This window comes from Quercus suber, unplaced genomic scaffold, assembly GCF_002906115.3.
Source record: "Quercus suber isolate HL8 unplaced genomic scaffold, Cork oak 2.0 scaffold_553, whole genome shotgun sequence".
Lineage (NCBI taxonomy): Eukaryota > Viridiplantae > Streptophyta > Magnoliopsida > Fagales > Fagaceae > Quercus > Quercus suber.
The window spans coordinates 70,467-91,731 of NW_027070001.1; the positions used below are offsets into that span (position 1 = coordinate 70,467).

At 40.0% G+C, this 21,265-nt stretch overlaps 1 protein-coding gene across 1 annotated transcript; it reads right to left on the reverse strand.

Annotated features, from left to right (window-relative positions):
• Nucleotides 1-18,471: 18,471 nt before the first annotated feature.
• Nucleotides 18,472-19,113, reverse strand: LOC111999952 (uncharacterized). Its single transcript, XM_024032058.1, has one exon. The coding sequence runs from the start codon at nt 19,111-19,113 to the stop codon at nt 18,472-18,474; it is 642 nt and encodes a 213-aa protein (XP_023887826.1).
• Between the last annotated feature and the right edge of the window lie 2,152 nt (nt 19,114-21,265).

Sequence of the window (21,265 nt, forward strand, 5' to 3'; positions counted from 1 at the left end):
TTGATTAAGATAATTTTTTTTTTTTAAAAGTGAGAGAGAGAGAAAGTCGAGAGAGACAGAGAGTCAGAGACTAAGAGAGAGTGATTGGAGTGGAGAGATTAAGAGTGAGTACTGAGTATTGACTGGAGTCAGTGGTCAGCCACGGCGCTGCACAGACCGTCAGCCTCACACGACATCGCCACAGGCCACCATCACGCTGCCTAGCCTCAGCCGCCACAGACCCACATCATTGCCACTGCCCTTAGTGCCTCCGGTAGCTTGATTTGCCCAAGCCACCATTGTCTCCGGCAAGTGCAGCCTCCAACCTCCATCCCAAAATTCCAATCTGCCCTTTCAAGTAATTTTCTCTCTTTAAACTTGAAAACCTAATATAACATTGATATAATGTTTGTGTTGTGAATCTGTGATTGATTGATTGTGTGGTCTTTTTTTTTTTTTTTTTTTTTTGTGGTTAAGGATGATTGTAGGAATCTTTGATTGTGTGTGCATTTTTTTTTTTGGCAATTTATGAGTGGGAGAGTTTGAGTTGATAAAGTGAGATGTGAGTTGTGATTTATATATAGTTTTTGCTAAAGTATTTGATTGTGAGTTGTGATTTATAAAGTGATAATATATAAAGCATTTGATTGTTTGACACTTTGACTGTTTGTTGGTAGTGGGGCAATGTTGGGAATAGGCAATAGAGATAAAGAGAAAAAAGGAGATAAAAGACACGTAATGCATTATAAATTAGTGGGGGTATCGGTGTGTTTGGGGCAATGAGTGACAAAGATAAAGAGACAAAATGACAAAGATAAAAAGGCAAAGATAAAGAAACAAAATGAAATAAATAATATTACATATATGTGTGTGTGTGTGTGAGAGAGAGACACAAATTTATCAAAATAAAATTGTCAATGTTTGATTAGTCCTTTTGTGAGATAATAAATATAATTTTTATTTTATTTGTAGATCATGAGAAAATCAATTACAATATTTGATTTTTTTTTCAAAAGTAAAGATTTAAATTCACCATATATGGATGTAGTTGTGAATTTTTTTTATTTTTATTTTTTCACTTATCTCCTGCTCCCCTTTGCTTTAAATCCTGAGTTCATCCCTGTGTACCAGTGTCCTAGTTGAAAAGCTAATTACCCGCTCAAAAACCTGAAAACTAGTTTCAAGTTTCAACTGGTAAAAGGTGCTCCTTGTTCCATCTTTCAAAGATCTGATTTGATCCGGACTGGTCTGCTTTTTTTGATAATCCGGACTGGTCAGCTTTTGTGCCCATTAGTTTGACGGTGGCGTATGCTATGCATTTAATTCCAGTAGAATAAAACTCATAAATGCAGCAAGAATTAAAAGCGAACCTACTTTACTCTCCATTCGTAGACTTGGAAATGAGACGAATTCGGACAAAATTGAGAATCCACTTTACTCTCCATGCTGTTGGAGCTTGGAGGTCTATGCTTTTCTAAAAGGGTACTGACTTTGCTCTTCCAGTGAAGCTACTTGGCTTGTGTACTTTAAAAACGCCAGTATAGAGTTTGGGTCCAACTCCTTTCATGTCTTTCTTATCTTTTGGCTTTGTTTTTTGTTTTTGTTTTAAAAAAATAAAAACCACAAGCTTGTAGGGTAGTGTTCCAAAATCCAAAATCTTGTTTTTAAAATTGGGTTATGTTAACAGATGCTTTTAGAGTAATTATTAATAAATCATGATAGGAAAGTTTTTACATCATTTTCATAGAAAATATAAAAGTTATTAACAATATTTATTATTTTATCATTTTCTCAAAAAAAATATTTCTAAAAATAGTTTCAAAAAAATATTTATTAGTTAACATTTCCCTTTATTTTTGAAATTAGCAATTTGTCAGAGAACATCATATTAAACTTTACATCATTTTCTTTTAAGAAAGTATTTCCTGAGTCAGTCTCATAAAATCAACGCATACAAGATTTTTTCATTTATTTTCCCAAATTAGGAATTAAGAGCATTTAGTATGTTTCAAAAGAAAATATTGATGCTCCCTACAAATAATGAAGAAATTTTTTTTCTAATCAATCAAACTAAACAGAGCTATCACACAACTAAATCAGGCCAAAGTTTTTATGTACACAAGTGTATAAATCACAAAAAAACAATGAATTCATTCTAAGTCATGCCTAAAAGATATATACACACATACACACACATTCATATGGAGGATTTTCTCTTTCTGTCTTTCAGCTAAAAAAAAAAAAAAAACCGATTTTCACAAAGTCAGTTTGATAAGAAAAATGCCTATTTTTAGAACCCATATGTTACATTTCTTCAATGACACTAGCTAGGGAAATGATGTTTATATGAATTTTGTGCATGAATCTTGTCTCCAATCATATATGTTTGGCATCCATAGCTAAGAACCACAAAGGACAACTCACTCGAGCTTGGTCTACAATTGAAGCTTCTGACATCTCTCTGGACTGAAGACCATAGCATTGCTGACACTAAAGAAGGCTAAAAAACAATTACTTTCATGTTATTTTTGTCTTGTATATTGGAATTTTTCCCCATGTCCTTAATTTAGTCTGCTAATTAAGCTTTCTTTTTTGGGTTGTAAAGAGTGGAGGTAATTGTTTACATTGCCTCCATTTCACTGTTTATACGTGTCTGTTAGGCTAGAGTTTATAAGTTCAGTTTTTGATTTTTAGCTTTTATTTATAACTTTTTAAATCTCAAATTTTTTTACTTTTTTTCACACTAATATTATTTCTGTGCCGACTTGATAAAGATTCATATATAAGTTTATTTTTTTAAAATAATTAAAACAAAAATATTAAATAAATAGTAATAATAAATTATAAAATAAGTAAAAAATTTTAATTGAAAAAATTGTTTTAAATTCTAATTGTTTAGAGTTTGGACTTTATTTGAAAATTCTTACTGTGCTTTGTGTTAATTTCTGCAAATGGAGTAATATATGTGAACTGTGAAATAATATGTGTGAACTGTGAAGTAATAAGTTCCACTACCTTAATTATTGGAAACCAGCTAACCCAAATTTTCTCCGAACTAGCTAGTTTCGACGCTAAATTCCTCAAAACCTCTCAAACATGCCTGCAAAATCTAATCAACAATAGTCTTGAACTCAACTTGCTGGTGAGGATTAGAATCCCTGGTGCGAATAGTTGATAGTTGACTTGATTCCAAAATGGTGAACTTAATGCACGTTGATTCACGTTGAAGGAGAATCGAGATAGCTAGGATGCGTACGTGCTGAATAATAAGGCGGCTACCAGGTAATTAGGAAAATGAGTCGGTGGGAATTGGGCAAAGCAAAAGAAAATGTTGGGTGTAGACTCATTTACTAAAATAGCCCTAGCTCTGCCCTAATCAATTTAATTAAGAAATGGGGCTTTGTTTATGGCAATGATCACAACATACATTGTCAGACTTGGAGCTAGGGCTATAGCAAGAGAGAAGGAAACCCCAAGAATGGCGAGAGATTTTAGTGTTCTGGTCGGTGCCATGCATGTCCCTCTCTATTAGATCAACGGTCATATTTGCTTGCTCCAAGGACCTAGGAAGAGGAGAGACAGCTATGGCGGTGGAGGAGATGGTGGAGGAGGAGGTGGAGTCCAGGATGGAGGACACCATCATCAGCACCACCATGCCAGTACCGGTCACCACCACGCCGGTCACCACCATCACCATGCCGGTCACCATGTTGTTCCCATGCATAGCCATGGCTATGCATGGGAACAACATGGTGGCCACCATCACCACTAATAAATATGAATATTGTATGAATGTATATTTGACAATTCATTTATGGTGTTTTAAATGTCCACACTATGTACTTTATAGTTCTGAATAGTCTGATGTGAGAAAGAGAGAGTTCTGTACTGAGAAGCCAAATACGTCACGTAAGGGTGGAAAATTTCTTGGAAGTATCCTCTTTTACAAATGCCCCCATACCCATATATTGTACAATTATAAATAATAATAAAAAAACACCAAATTGTTTCAGTTTTTCAATAATTTTTTTTTTTTTGATAGGAAATCACATACTTAATATTAAACAACATTAGAGTTTACATCATGAAGAATTGCAAGTTCTAAGAAACTAGGACAATTCTCCACCCACATACATTGATTAACTATGCCCTTGGCATATTTTGCTAACAAATGAGCTGGGGAATTAGCATTACGCTTTACATGAGAAAAAAACACATTGTGAAACTCCAATGAAGCTAAACTAATCCCCATTATTACCGCATCAATTGAGGCTGAAGGTGAGGATGACTGATTCAACGCTCTATAAACCATTAGCGAATCACCCTCCATGATGATGTCTGATAAACCCAGCTGCTTTGCGAACTGCATACCAACTTCAACAGCCTTCGATTCCGCTTCAAGAGGTCCCAGTGGTGCATGTAATTTCTTGCACATTGCTGCTACAAAGTGCCCATGCCAGTCTCGTACAATCACACCAGTTCCCACTGACTTCATATCAGCAAACACGGCAGCATCAACATTACACTTAAAACATGAAGTGGGTGGCGGGTTCCATCTTTGAACATGAGAAACAGAAGTGTTTGTAACTGGTGACAAAACCATGACAGAACGGTATTCCTCCAGATATTGAGTCGCCCAATGAAGAAGCATCCTACCATCTTTTCGCTTTCCGCCACATCTAACTTCATTTCGGTTTCCCCACAACACCCACGCACAAGTTAGCAGCAACTCCAAATTTTCAGGTGAACTTTTTTCATCCATCAATAAACACCATACCATCTCCTTAAAAGAACTCAACCGGTCCATTATATTTGGAAAAACCAGCTTGGACGATGACCAAAGCTCTTTTGCTCTGCTGCATTTCCAGAAAAAATGGATCGAATCCTCCTCCTCCACATTGCATCCATCACATGTAGCCACCTGCAAAACATTTCTTTTAACAAGGTTAGTTTTCAATGGTAAGATGTCCCGACAAGCCCTCCAAGCAAAGTGCCTTATTTTGTGAGGCACATTTATCTGCCATAGACGTTTCCAGAAACTCCTTTCTTGGCTGCCATCAGAGCTTGAACCAGAAAAATCAACTATTGACATTTGGCAAGCAACCCAGTAGGCATTCTTCACCGAGAACACTCCATTATTGCTCCAAGCCCAAATCAGTCTATCTTCGGGCAAATGAGAACTTATTGGGATAGCTTTTATAACCTCTGCTTCATGCGGCATAAACAAAGCATCTATAGCATCAGCCTTCCACGAAGCCTCCTCCTTATTTATCAATTCTCCAACCTTCATATCATGTGGCATAAACAATCTAGGAGATGAAACCATGAAAGTTGAAGGCTTAGGCAGCCATTTATCACCCCAAATCCGGATACTCTCACCATTACCAAGCCTCCACCGTAGGCCATTTTTAACAAGGGGTTAAGCAAACATAATACTCCGCCAAGTAAATGAGGGATTATTACCCAAAATAGCCTGTGAAAAATCACATGTAGGAAAATACTTAGCTTTCAAAACTTTATACACCAATGAATCATGACCTTGTTGAAGCCTCCACCCTTGCTTAGCCAATAAAGCCAAGTTAAACTCCTTAAGTTTTTTAAATCCCATCCCACCACAACTTTTTGGAGCACATAATTTTTCCCAACTCATCCAAGCTATCCTCCTCTCTTCATTTCTTTACCCCCACCAAAAATTACGTATCATAGACGTCAAATCCTCACAAAGGGAATCAGGCAATTTAAAAACACTCATAGTATACGTTGGTATTGCTTGTGCCACAGCTTTTATCAACACTTCTTTTCCTGCCTTAGACAATAGCTTCTCTTTCCAACCAGCAAGCTTTTTCCTTAGTTTGTCCTTAATAGAATTGAAAGTATTTTTCTTATTTCTTCCCACCAATGACGGCAAACCAAGATATTTTTTATGGTGCTTAATCACTTGAGCCCCAAACCTCTCTTTAATAATTTCTTGAATATCCATAGGAGTATTACTACTAAAAAACAGAGAAGTTTTGGTACAATTTAACTGTTGGCCCGAAGCACATTCATAAACCCTCAACACCCTTTGAAGGGCATCACACTCCTCCAAAGAAGCTTTGCAAAAAATGAGACTATCATCGGCAAAGAAAAGATGGGATATTATGGGACCCCTACGGCACACTGCAACTCCCCCCAACCTTCCATTCTCCACCTCTTTCTTAATAAGAGCAGAAAGACCTTCCGCACATAGCAAGAATAGATATGAAGATAATGGGTCACCCTACCTTATTCCCCTACTTGGAATAATATGCCCTTTAGGTTTATCATTAATCTTCACTGAATAAGAAACAGTAGTGACACATCTCATAATCAGAGCACACCATTTCTCATCAAAACCCAACCTTTGCATAATTTTTTCCAACCATATCCACTCTACCCTATCATATGCCTTACTCATATCAAGTTTTAGAGCCAAATCACCCATCTACTACTCTTCTTTTGACTAATATGGTGCATCATTTCATAAGCTACAAGAACATTATCAGTGATTAACCTACCATGCACAAATACACTTTGAGTATCACTAATAATAGAAGGAAGTACTTTTTTCAATCTATTAGTAATAGCTTTAGATGCAATTTTATAGACCACATTACAAAGACTAATCGGTCTATAATCAGTCACAGATTTTGGCTCTTTACATTTAGGAATAAGGACAATATGTCTATGATTAAAATTAGGTGGGATGATACCTGAATTAAGAAAGGCCAAAACAGTTGAAGTAACCACAACACCAATCTTGGGCCAAAAGTGTTGATAAAACAATGGAGGCATGCCATCCGGTCCAGGAGACTTCAACGGGTACATTTGCTTAATGGCATTTTTCACTTCAACTTCAGTAAACTCTCTAACAAGTATCTGATTCATCCTTGGGGTGACTTTATGTTGGACTGCATCTAAGATTTCTTCAAAATCTGTAGGACCACTGCTGGTAAAAAGCCTCCCATAGTACTGCAACATCAACTCTTCCACGTGCTCATCTCCCTCCAACCACCTACCATTCTCATCTAACAAACCCTCTATGAAATTCTTTTTGTATCTTGTAGAAGCTTTCTCATGAAAATACCTAGTGTTCCTATCTCCCGATTGCAGCCAACTAATTCTTGATCTTTGCCTCCACATATCATCTTCCTTGTCCATCCAACAATTCAACTCAATTCTAGTATTTTTCAAAGATCTAATCATATTTAGTGTTGAAGGTTGCAACTCTAACCATTCCAACTTTTTCTGCAATTCAGCCACTGTTTTCCCGACATTGCCAAATTCTGAGCCATTCCACACCTCAAGTCTAGCACGGCAACTCTCCAAGCATTTATTAAGAACATCATCCGACCCACCAAGTAATCCATCATCCCTTCTCCACAATAGCCTCACATCTTGGATCTTTTAACCACATTGATTCAAACCGGAAAACCCTACCCATCTTCTTTAGTCATTTGTTTGCTTTTGTAAAATAATCTATATATCTTTTTTCCATACTCGTAGATCAGGTTACTCTGTAGCTCATAAATTTAACTAAGTATGCGAGACATGCAAGTGTTTTAACTGTATGGATGAAGGATGTTTATCCACAGTTTCATATTATGTACTTCTAACAATTATAGTTGAGTTTAAAAAAAAAAAGAAAAAAAAAGCTTGTGGGTTTTTAAAATGGACAAAACTTAGGTACGATACTTTAGATGCAGTTCCTTAGATTTCTCTCTTAAGATTCTGACACGTGGATACTTAACTAAAAAGTAAAGTTTCATCTTATAAGAAAAAATTCGCATGACATAATTTTAAGAGGGGAATCTAAAGAACAACACTTAGTACTGTACCTAAGTCTTGCCCTTTAAAAATAGCTTAAGCATGTAGGTTTTCTAGCAATTATGTTATATTAATCGCTCACTTTTGTCAATAATTATAGTCAAATTGGTTCCCAAAAACAAAAAGGGCCATTCATTATTTCTTGTTTTGTAGAATGTGATATAGGCCTTGATTCAAATTTAAGTTTTGCTTGTCCTCTTCCTCGAATTTTTAAACCTTCAAAATTCTACATAAACTTGCTTTTCATAACTAATGCATGATGGAAGGTGTGGGAATAATGGTAGAGAAATTCTTGAGATTCATGCAGTTGATTGGGTAACATGAGTTAGTGGGCTAATATCTCATGCGGGAGTTTCCATATTTGACACCTTTGTCATTATGTGGTTGTCCATGGGGTTGGATGACTTTTGCACATTGTTGGTAGAAGGTCGACTAGGGAACATGTTGGATGAGTCCGTAGGTGAAGCAAGGGGGGCCAGGCCCACCCCCCAAAAAAGATTTTTCAATTTTCCATTATATATAGTTTTCAAATTATAAAAATAGTACAAATTATAGAAAAATGTTATTATTGGCTCCCTCAGATTTTAGAATTTGGGCCTTCAACCCCTCAATCCTTTTGAATTAGTCTAGAACAAAAATTTTATACATTGTGCAATTGTTTGGGTTTTGGATAGCTCCTAAATGATTTTTTTATATCTAGCTTGGCCTCTCTTGAATTTTTTTTTTTGGCTCCGCCACTAGATGAGTCTATCGTGCAAAATTTCAAGCGGTTGGACAAAAGGGAGGAAATCTTATATTTTTAAAAAATGGATCAATAGTTTTTAATTTGAATATACTTAAACTAAATTAAGGATTCATAGTAAATCATCTTGATTCTTGGTAATATTACCTTTCAGAGGAAAATAGCTATTTAACGTGAATAACCATTGCAATATATTATCTAGAGTAAATTACAAATTACACTTCTAAAGTTTGGGAGTGATTGGATTTTACACCCTGAAATTTGAAAATTTGGATTTTATCTCCTGACATTTCAAAATTTGAATTTTAGCTCCTATATTTTAGGAGTGTTTGGATTTTACCCCTAAAGTTTGAGAGTGTTTGGATTTATATCTTAAAGTTTCATAATTTTAGGGTGTAAAATCCAAACACTCACAAATTTTATGGGGTAAAATCTAAATTTTGAGATTTTATGATGTAAAATCTAAACACCTCAAATTTCAGGGGGTAAAATCCAACTTCTGAAACTTTAAGGTGTAAAATTTAATCACTATCAAACTTTAGAGGTGTAATTTACAATTTACCTGCATAGCAAATTTTTGAATTATCAAAGTTAAACCAATTCCAAATGGCTGGACCAAAACCAGAATAAGCTAGAAAATGCAGGCTAGATTAGCATAGCGAACGTCTTTGGGCCTTATTAATTTATAGGCATATGGGTATCTCTAGATGATTATAAGTCTATATAACTTGGGCCTCTTACTACTCTCCCCAGAGCACCTGAGTGCAGCCTAATTCTGCCTGCAAGCCCAATAAATGAGTTTATAAGGAACCTATAATTTAAATTTTTTGTATGTGAATCTGATTTTCATACTTAAATCACATACAATACAATGTATCTGATGAACTACATCTAATTTTCAAAAAGCTCATACGTAAATAATGTTAGAAAATAAAACACTTTTATTAATTAAAAAAATGTCATATAAATTGGATTTTAAGCCACTACTCCTAACACTTTAATAAAATAAAAAAAAAAAAACTTGTGAACAAGCTCAAACTTGTTCGACAAAAAAAATGAGTCATGCTTGAATATGTAATATTTTTTAGTGATGAGTTCGAGTTTGATTTGTGTTCATGAAATTAAATGAACAAACACGAACTTTTAATACTTAGCTTGCAGGACTTGTTTGAAGTCCTACCAATAATTGTTATCTAGTACTCCTTCCATCCTATTTTTTTTGTCCTGTTTGAAAAGTTAAACTCTTTAAGAGAACATCATTTATTATCTTGTTTACCTTTTAAAAATGTATAAGTTTCCAAAACTATCCTTAAAAAAATTTATCAAAAAATTGAATTAGTATATGTAGGGACTCAATTTGGAAAAGCCTTCTGAAATCAAAAGGAAAGACGGTCCAACAAGCCCAAACAATAAATTTTTAGAGAGTGGGTGAAAGAACTAGCTCCAAATGATAGGAAAAAACCTATCTTTTTCTAGTTTCTTTCTTTCTCTCCCTTATAATGTTGTTCCTCTTTATGTTATATACTATGCTCCTCCCCTTGTTTTCGCCGTAAACGTGTAGGTTCTATCATGGGAACTCTTTTCTATCCCATCCCCCCCTCTCTAGAATCCTAAACCAGTCATTATAAGGCTGCTTGATCACTATTCAGGTATCACCTCCACATTAATGCGGCCAGAGAGTTAGCTGGGAAGTATTTAAAGTGGAGGTAGCAACGTCAGAAGATATTTGTTGCCTGAACTATCCCATATCCGTTTCTCAATTATAATTCAACCTTATGGACTACCTAGGGTAATCAGATAGTTACATCCACCTCGGACTATCGTTCCGAGGTGAATCTCATCCTCGGACATAATTTGGATTCTCATGTGCAATTCTCGGCTCTCCTTCTTATATTAGTCATATCATGCTTTTATTAAATCATCCTCGGATGGATTGCTGTCCTCGGATTGGGCCATTGGGCCACAGGCCCATTCCCTGCAGACTTACCAATACCACCTTATATAACTGGCCCTACAATAGCCCCTCGAAATCTCACTTTTCGTCATCTCGGCAGAAGGGAGATTTTGATATCTTGCCATCATCTTCCTTTCCTAATTTCTAGAACGCCTTTCTACCTGCCCAAGGCGCCCTTTTGACGGTTCGGCCTCGGGAGCATGCCTCATTAAATTATAGCGGCTTCTCTATCCCCCACGTTCAACGGCAAGATGCTAATCCAACAGTGGAGGGTTTTTGGTATTTATGAGCGGGATTTTTCCCGCTCGCGATTTCCGCACCATTATAAATAGCTTTTTGAGTCGTCCTGCCTTCCACTTACAACTATCACATTATCATAGTGCACATCCACTGAACCTGTTACTTTCTTTCGCCTCATCGCGTGTTCATAAATACCACAACCCTGTTTGAGGATCTCCTTTTTAAACCTGTAAGTCTCCTTGAACCTTTTTAGTTATCATTCCCTTTTTAGTTAGTTTTTCTTCATAGCTCTTAGAAAATGGGTAGGTTTAAACATTTAGTTGAGTCCGAGGAAGAAATAGAGGCCTTTAGATCAAAGTATGGGATTCCCCCAACTGTGGGTATGAGGTATGCTTCTCCAGAAACGTGGGTGAAAGATAGAAAAACCGGAGAAGTGGTCATCCCTATGATTGCCTTTATGGAGGGAGGAATGACCATTCCTATGGGTAATCTCACTAGAAATTACCTTAGATTTTTTAGGCTATCTCCTACTCAGTGCGCCCCTAACATGTTTAGGGTATTAGGGAGTATTGAGGTCTTAAACGAGAAGATGAATTTAGGCCTGACCCTTCACGATGTGAACTGGTTGTATAACCTTAATCATCTAAAAGGCCAGGGTAGTAACCTTAAGTCGAGGCACCCTGAAGTTAGGTTAATTCAATGTCTCCCCACATCGAACAAGGGCTTTAAGGATGACTTTTTAATCTTTTCTGGGAAGTGGCATGACGGTTTACCCTGCCTGACTAGAGAGGGAAAGCCAGGTGGGGTCTTTGGTAATAAGTTTATATAACTTGGTTTGTGCTTTTCAGTTCAAATTATTTTTGTTCCTAATAAAACTTTCTTTTTATTTTAATGACTTTACAGATAAGCGCGCTACCAAGCCGTAGTTCGGACTGGTCAATAGGGAAAACTTGGACAGGCTCCTGCGGTCCGAGGTATACGTGAACCCATCTGACGGCCAACTTAGAGTTGTACATATCATCCTCGGATACAAGCCTATCTCCTTGGCATTTCAAGCCCCAAAGTGTGTGATAAAGGCTAAAGACCCTCGGCTTCATTGTATTAGTGTAGCCTTTGAAGGGTTCATTGTCCCCAAAGGCGTTCCGATCCCTGAAGGAACCCCTTTCACCGAGCCATTACACATGGCTACACCCTTTGTAAGGGCTTCTTCGTCGTGCCCTGTTCATCAGGAAGGAAGAGAGGAAGACAAAGGAGAAGAAGAAGAAGAGGAAGAAGAAGAAACTTCAGAGGGGTTTGTGCAACTGTTGGACTCAGAGGACGAATTTGAAGTGTTCAATCATCCCCCTTCTCCCGAGGTTACTTCTGAAGAAATAGGCATCCAGAGGAAGAATTAGAGAAGTTTGCTGGATGTGATTGAAAGCCAGCCTGGTAAGGGTGCGCCGAGGAAGTTAACTCAATCTAGGCGTCCCCCTCCTCCCAAATCTCCTCTTCCTCCTCATCAACCGTCCCAACCACCAGCGATCGAACCTACCGATCCGAAGAGGAGGAGAGATTCCAAAGACAAGGAGGTGGTGGAAGCCGGGAGGTCTCGATCGACCCCCGAAGATGAGGCTCAACGAGCTTTAAAGCAGCAGAAGGTTAGCCACAGATCCCAACGAGCTGCGGGGAAGACATCCATCTCATCCTCAGAGCCCGAGGCATGGCTTCCTGCACCCATGCTCGGTGGTGAGCCCCTAAGGGTGGATGCATCCCTTAGGAATTTCAACGGCGGAGTTGGGTGCCACGTTGCCTCAGCCCTTGAGGAAACCCTCTTGCTTCCCAAAGATGTGACAGAGCTGAGAGGTGTAGGGAGGAACGAAGTTTTCCTAAATGCCAAGAGATACTTAGGCATGGTATGACATCTTACTTGCTTTGCCTCTTTAATTGTAAATGTTCTGCACATGATTTTATTCGTTGCATCTTTAACTTCCTTCCCTCTAGGCCGTCCAAGCCACTTTCAGGATGGAGGAGATCACCAACTCTTACGGCCAGTAGTTGGATGAAGAAAGGAAGATGCGAGCCGCAGCTGTGCAAACACTTACCTTGCTCAACACAGCAATGTACAACTGAAGAAGAAGCTGGATAAGGAAGAGCACGCTTGAAAGAGTGCCGATTTAGCTTTGGATAGCACTTACAGGCAGGCCGAGGATCAGAGGAAGCGTCTACGCGACGCTACTGACCAACTGGCAACCTCCCACGAGCAGATAATAAGTTTAAAGAAACAATTGGAGGAAACCCAGAAGCTTAGAAGCCAGGCTGAAAAGGCAAAAGCCGAGGTAGAGATTACAAAGGCCGAGGTAGAAAAAGAAAAAGAAAAAGCTGAGCAGGACGGGTACGACATCGGTATAGCTGAGATGGAGGAGAAATTCAGAACGGAGGTGCCAGCTGTCTGCTGAATATATTGTGCCCAGACTTGGACAGAAGCTTTCAATCGAGCCGGTGTTGACCCTTCATCCGAGTTGAGGAGACCAGATAGCGTTTATTTCCCCCTACCTATACGGGCCTCGGGACCCTCTTCTTAGCCTCAAGATGTGTCTTCCACAGCTGTTGACTCGGCCAAGGAAGCCCAAACTCAAAATCTTCCTTCTCTCACTCAGCAGGAGCAACACAAGGCGCCTGAGGTGCCCAAAGACAAGTCCTCGGACCAGGCAGGTGAGAGGCCCAAAGATGGAGCAGCCTCTCAGAGCTTTGAACAAGCCCTAGCTTCCACCACTTTACCCGCTGGAGGAGTTCAAAAGGAGAAGGAAAAAGATGTGCCTCCACCAGCAACTAGCAAAGCTCCCCAATCCAAGCTCCAAATAAAATTAAAGCCATAGTTGACTTAGCTAAATTCTAGTTATTTTTCGTTTTATTTATTCTTAAAGGACACTTGGAATATGATGCATATATTTATTTTAAACATTTATAAAGAATGCTATGACTTTATTCGTCACTTGCGCACTTTTCTGGGCAAATATTTTTTGTTTTTATATGATCGCGTGAGAAGCGGACTTGATACTATAAAGGAAGATTCGTTATTAGGTATACTAGTTAGAGAACAGAGTAGACCTTAATCACAAGTTTCACCACCTTAGGTGATGCTCATGTGACTTGCTTGGATACAATATTTTAATTGCACGGATCCCAGTTAAGAAGCACTTACTTTTACTAAGTTTGTTGTTTGGATGATTTGTCGCACTTTCTCTTTTACTCTAAACCTGACATAACTTAGTTTCTGTTTAATACTTCAATAGATGTCATAGTGTACTAATTTTCACTAAGTTTGTGGTCCGAGGACCTGACATAACTTAGTTTCTATTTAATACTTCAATAGATGTCATAGTTTACTAATTTTCACTAAGTTTGTGGTCCGAGGACCTGACATAACTTAGTTTCTGTTTAATACTTCAATAGATGTCATAATGTACTAATTTTCACTAAGTTTGTGGTTCGAGGACCTGACATAACTTAGTTTCTGTTTAATATTTCAATAGATGTCATAGTGTACTAATTTTCACTAAGTTTGTGGTCAGAGGACCTGACATAACTTAATTTCTGTTTAATACTTCAATAGATGTCATAGTGTACTAATTTTCACTAAGTTTGTGGTTCAAGGACCTGACATAACTTAGTTTCTGTTTAATACTTCAATGGATGTCATAGTGTACTAATTTTCACTAAGTTTGTGGTCCGAGGACCTGACATAACTTAGTTTCTGTTTAATACTTCAATAGATGTCATAAGTATAAGTTGGAGAATTAGGACAAATTGTAAGTGGAAGTAAAACAGAATTGCTCTTATTAATAGTAATACCTCTTTAGGTTACTTACATTCCAGGGATGGGGTACAGTTTTTTCGTCTAAATCTTCTAAATAATAGGCACATATCCCCGCTACAGATGTGATACGGTATGGTCCTTCCTAGTTGGGCCCCAATTTTCCCCAGGCTAGGTTTTTGGTAGTTCCCAAGATTTTTCTCAATACCAGGTCTCCTGGGGCTAACAGCCTTAACTTGACATTTGCATCATAGCCTTGCTTCAGCTTCTATTGGTAGTAGGCCAATTGAACCATCGCATTCTCTCGTCGCTCGTCTATCAAGTCTAGATTTTTCTTCAGCAGTTCATCATTTCCATCCGAGGTAAAGGTACTGGTCCTTAGGGTGGGAAAACCTGCTTCAAGAGGAATCACAGCCTCAACCCCATAAGTCATTGAGAATGGGGTTTCTCCTGTCGACCGTCTAGGTGTCGTTCGATATGTCCAGAGGACGTGTGGCAACTCTTCCACCCATCTTCCCTTTGCATCATCTAATCTTTTCTTGAGCCCACCAACTATAACCCTTGTTAACCGCCTCAGCTTGCCCATTTCCCTGCGGATAGGCCGGAGTGGAATATCTGTTCTTTATCCCCAGATCGGCACAATACTTTTTGAAAGCCTTGCTGTCAAATTGAAGACCATTATTCGAGATGAGAGATTAAGAAATCCTGAATCGAGTAATGATATTCTTCCAGACAAACTTCGTGACATCTACGTCTCTGATATTGGCCAGAGGCTCAGCTTCGACCCACTTCGTAAAATAGTCCGTGCCAACTAACAGATATTTCCTATTTCCAACCACTTTAGGGAAAGGACCCACGATGTCTAAGCCGCACTGAGCAAAAGGCCAAGGACTAGAAAGTGGATTAAGGACTCCCCTCGGCTGATGGATATTCGGTGCAAATCTTTAACATTGGTTACACTTCCTAACAAATTCCTGTGCTTCTTTTTGCATACCTGGCCACCAATACTCTTGGGTAATCGCCCGATGAGATAAAGACTTCCCTCCAGTGTGACTACCACAAATTCCTTTATGTAGCTCTTCCAATAACGCCTCCAATGCTTCAGGATGTACACAAAGCAAATATGGCCCAGAGAAGGAGCGTTTATATAGATTTTTGTCCTCGGACAGCCAGAACCGAGGGGCTTTCCTTCGTATCTTTTCAGCTTTTGATTTGTCATCGGGCAGTATATCCTTCTCAAGGAATAGCAACAGGGGATGCATCCAACTGCGCGCCGAGATTACTTGATTAACCTGGAGTGAGTCTCCTGTTATTGGGGTGGGAGTGTTTAAATCTTCGACCGTTATCATTCGGGGCAAATCTTTCGCCGAGGAGGTAGTAAGGGTAGCCAAAGAGTCTGCATGAGCGTTTTCGCTCCTAGGAACATGGGTTACTTCAAAACATTCAAAATTTACTTGCATACGTCTAACCTGGCTCAAGTACTCTTACATTCTAGGGTCCTGAGCCTCCAGTTCACCTCTAACTTGACCCACGACCAGCCTCGAATCCGAGAAAATCTCCACTGCTTTTCCATCTAGTTTCCTGACCATTGCCATCCCATTCAATAAAGCTTCATATTCTGCTTCGTTATTAGTAGTTGAAAATCCCAATCTCAAAGACTTCTCGATAACAAACTTTTTAGGAGACATCAGAACTAGCCCCACTCCTGACCCACGCTGGTTTACTGCTCTGTCCATATACACTTTCCAGGGCAGGGCATGCTGCACGGAGATGAGGCTAACCGATTTTTCATCCATATCCGGTGAACTTATTTCTATTTCTTCGGGGCCTTCGGAAAACTCAGCCACCAGATTAGCGAGAACCTGACCCTTTACAGAGGTGCGAGGCATGTATTTAATATCAAAAGCCCCCAAAATTATGCCCCACTTGGCAACCCTACCTGTGTAGTCTGCACTCCGAAGTACTGCTTTGAGCGGATATTGGGTAAGGACAACCATAGTGTGCGCTTGAAAATAATGGGGAAGTTTCTTTGTAGCATGTACCACTGCCAAAATGGCATTTTCCAACGGTAGATAACGCACCTCAACCTTGTGAAGCGATTTGCTTACGTAATAGACTGACCATTGTACGCCATTATCTACCCGTATCAGAATGAAACTAATCGCGTAAGTGGCTATCGCGAGGTAGGAAAAAAGGACCTCGTCCACCTCGGGGCTAGACATAATTGGTGGTCGAGATAAATATTCCTTAAGCTGCTGAAATGCCCGAGTGCATTCCTTTGTCCACTCGAATCCCTTCCACTTGTGGAGTAAAAGGAAAAAAGGCCTGCACCTATCCGCCGACCTAGAAATGAATCTATTCAGAGCAGCGGTCATCCCAGTCAACCTTTGGACCTCCTTGGGATTCCGAGGTGCTTGCAAGCTACTTATGGCCTTGATTTGATCAGGGTTCACCTCAATTCCTTGGTGAGTCACCATGTAACCCAAAAATTTCCCCGAGCTCACTCCAAATGCACACTTGGATGCGTTTAGCCTCAACTTGTGTTTCCTTAAAATTTCAAAAGTATTGGTAAGGTCTGCCACATGCTCAGTCATAACTTTGCTCTTCACAACCATATCATAAATATAAACTTCAATGCTTCTGCCCAACTGTGGCTCAAACATCTTTGTCATCATCTGTTGGTAAGTAGACCTTGCATTCTTCAGGTCAAAGGGCATTACCTTGTAGTGGTAATTTCCAATGGGAGTGAGAAAAGCATTTTTTTCCTGATCGTCTACTGCTAGTGGGATCTGATGATATCCTTGGAAGGCGTCTAGGAAACTCATTAGAGGGTGGCCGACCGTTGCATCCACCAGTTGATCTATACGGGGCATAGGAAAAGGATCTTTTGGACAGGCCTTGTTAAGGTCTGTAAAATCTACACACATGCACCACTTTCCATTTTTCTTTTTCACCACGACCGTGTTGGCCAACCATTGAGGGTAGAATACTTCCTTGATAGCCCCTGCCTGTTTGAGCTTGGTCACCTCGTCCTTGATGGCCTCGGCGTGTGCTTTGGACGGACGCCGAGGTGGTTGTTTCTTTGGAATAACAGAGGGGTTAACATTCAGATGGTGACAAATGAAATATGGGTCCACCCCTGGTACTTCGTAGGCATTCCATACAAATACATCAACGTTTTTCCTAAGAACTTCAACTAATTGTTCCTTCTCCGCCACAGGTAACTGCGCTCCGACCTGAAAGAACTTATCTGGGTCATCCTCAACACTCACCTTTTCCAAACTTTCACACTTCACTCCCCCAGCGAACGTGCAGGAAAGGGTCGTCGGAGACTTTGATTGCTATAAATCATCCTCAGCCGTGGTTGAAATGTCTCCAACACCTGGCCTCCCGATGGATATTTCACCTTCTGATGCAATGTAGAAGAGATAACTCCCAAAGTATGTAGCCGAGGCCTACCCAAAATGCCAGTGTACGGAGAAAAAGCGTCTACTACAATAAAATCCACCTCCACCACGTCTGAGCCAGTCTGCACAGGCAATCTAATCATGCCCATTGGAATGACCAACCTACCCTCAAAACTCAATAATGGGGAACTATAAGCTGTCAAGTCTTGGGGTCTTAGATTTAACCCCTTATACAGGTCGAGATACATCACCTCGGCTGTGCTACCCTTGTCGATCATCATCCTTCTGACGTCATACCCCCCGATCCTTAGTATAACCACCAAAGCGTCATCATGTGGCTGTATGGTTCCCTTCTTATCTTCCTCTAAAAAGCCCAACACTAGCGATGTCTCCAACCTGGCTCTCTTTGACACTGAATCGGACCCCTCCTCCAAACAATGAGACACTGACATCACTTTGGAAGGGCAGGATCCGGTTCTACTCGGGGCGGCAAATATAACATGTATCGTACCTAGGGGGGTCTTGAAGAAGCATCTCCCCAGAACGTCGAACCTGCCTGACTTCCTCGACCACTGGAATGGTGCAGAAGTTGGGTCAATTTTCCTTCTCGGACCAACTGATCCAAATGATCCCATAAATTTCTGCAATTCTCAGTAGTGTGCCCATAATCCTGGTGATACTGGCAGTAGAGGTTTCGATTACATTTCGCAGGATCCCCTGCCATTCTATTGGGCCATCTGAAGAATGGCTTGTCTTTTATCTTCTCCAGAACCCGTTGCACCGGTTCTCGGAACACCGCGTTAACCACCTGAGAATTAGTTGATCCTGATTGCCCTCCAAAATCCTTCCGAGGCCGATTATTGTTATACCGGTCCGACCTGAAATCCTTCCTTTCCTGAGGGATTATCTTGGATTTGCCTCTACCCCATATCTGACCCTCTTTTACCCTTTTATACTTATCAATCCGATCCATAAGCTGGCGCACATTGGTAACAGGTTTGCCAGTCGGGGATTTCCTCAGATCATGCTCGGTTGGTAGGCCAGCTGTGAAAGTGTTAATGGCCACGTCGTCATAGGCCCCATCTACTTCGTTGAACATTTCCCAGTATCTATCAGAATAGGCCTTCAGGGTCTCCCCCTCGCGCATAGACATGGACAGTAACGAGCCTAAGGGCTATGAGACTCTCCTGCAGGTGATAAAGTGGGGCCCAAAAGCCTTGGTAAGCTTCTCAAAGGATCCGATGGAATTTGCTCTCAGACCGTTAAACCATCTCATCGCCATCGAGCCCAGACTAGATGGGAAAACCTTACACATCAAGGCCTCGTCCTTAGCATGAACAACAATTCTTTGACTGTAATGGCTGATATGCTCCACTGGATTTGTCTTACCATTATAAATGGTAAACGTGGGTTGATGGAATCGCCGAGGAAGATCTGCATCCTCGATACGTCGCGTGAAGGGTGATTTTGAAACTTGACTCAAAGCTTGGTTCAAAGCGTCGTTCCCCATCCCCCGGCGAGATGGGCTCTTGTCCCCCTGCCCGTGGTGGTGTTCCTTTTCGTAGGAAAAAGATTCACTGGGCGGAGTTCTCGACCTCCACCTATAACTGGTGTCATCTGACTCTTCAGAAGGTTGTCTGGAGTGGTAAGACCTACGCTTTCGTCGCTCGTGTCGCAATTCCCTTCTCAGCTTGTTTATCTCACGTTGCATGTCCTCGTCGTTCTTTACATGGGAGATGTGGCTTTTGCTCCGAGAATGACTTCTCTCAGTATAGGTTGTCCATACACTTCCCTCGCGATCCCCCCTTTGTTCATGGACTACCAACGGATTGTCATGATGGGACACCCTGGACTCTGCTTGGTGGGGGTTAACATCTGTCTATTGTGGGTTCACTACTAGTTGTTACGGTGCTCCCTCTTCCATTTCAACTGCGCACTGACCTTTCCCTCAAAATAGACCAAGTTCTCCCCACAGACGGCGCCAATTGTAGGGACTCAATTTGGAAAAGCCTTCTGAAATCAAAAGGAAAGACGGTCCAACAAGCCCAAATAATAAATTTTTAGAGAGTGGGTGAAAGAACTAGCTCTAAATGATAGGAAAAAGCCTCTCTTTTTCTAGTTTCTTTCTTTCTATCCCTTATAATGTTGTTCCTCTTTATGTTATATATTATGCTCCTCCCTTTGTTTTCGCCGTACACGTGTAGGTTCTATTGTAGGAACTCCTTTCTGTCCTATCCCCCCCTCTCTAGAATCTTAAACCAGCCATTATAAGACTGTTTGATCACTGTTTAGGTATCACCTCCATATTAATGCGGCCAGAGAGTTAGCTGGGAAGCATTTAATGTGGAGGTAGCAATGTCAGAAGATATTTGTTGCCTGAACTATCCCATATCCGTTTCTCAATTATAATTCAATCTTATGGACTACCTAGGGTAATCAGATAGTTACATCCACCTCGGACTATCGTTCCGAGGTGAATCTCATCCTCGGACATATTTTGGATTCTCATGTGCAATCCTTGGCTCTCCTTCTTATATTAGTCGTATCATGCTTTTATTAAATCATCCTCGAACGGATTGCTGTCCTCGGATTGGGCCATTGGGCCGCAGGCCCATTACCTGCAAACTTACCAATACCACCTTATATAACTGGCCCCATAGTTAATAATAAATGGTTAAACTACCATTCGTCGACTTGGAAAATGAGACGAATTGTGACAAAATTGAGAATCTACTTTACTCTCCATGATGTTGGAGAATGTTTTTCTAAAAGGGTACTGACTTTGCCCTTTCTTATTGTTTATTTTTATTTTTTATTTAAAAAAAAAAAAAAAAACCACAAGCTTGTAGGGTAATGCTCTAAAATCTTGTTTTTAAAATTTATTTTTGAAATTAGCATTTTGTAGGGAACGTTGTATTAAACTCTCTACATCAATTTCTTTAGAGACAATATCTCCTTAGTCAGTCTTGTAAGGACCGAATTTGAGCACTTCTACTATTGAGAGAGTGGACTCAAGTCCGGTTGGCCCATTACAATGAATTTGTAGAGAGCGGGTTTAAGAATTTGGCCCTAGTGAGGGATGCAACGGCCAGGCCTGGTTGCATGTGGATTGAATGGCATGAACGTGGGTTAAAATACGCAATGGTGCTCCTCGGCTCTTCTCTCAGGAGCTTGCGGTTCTTATTACTTCCTTCGTGATTGGTTACAAGAGTTTCTAGGAGAATACCGGTTGCTACCGTATTCTTTTTCCTTTTTTCCTCCTCTTCATCTAGAGGGATTCTTTACATTATATATCCCTCCTCAAC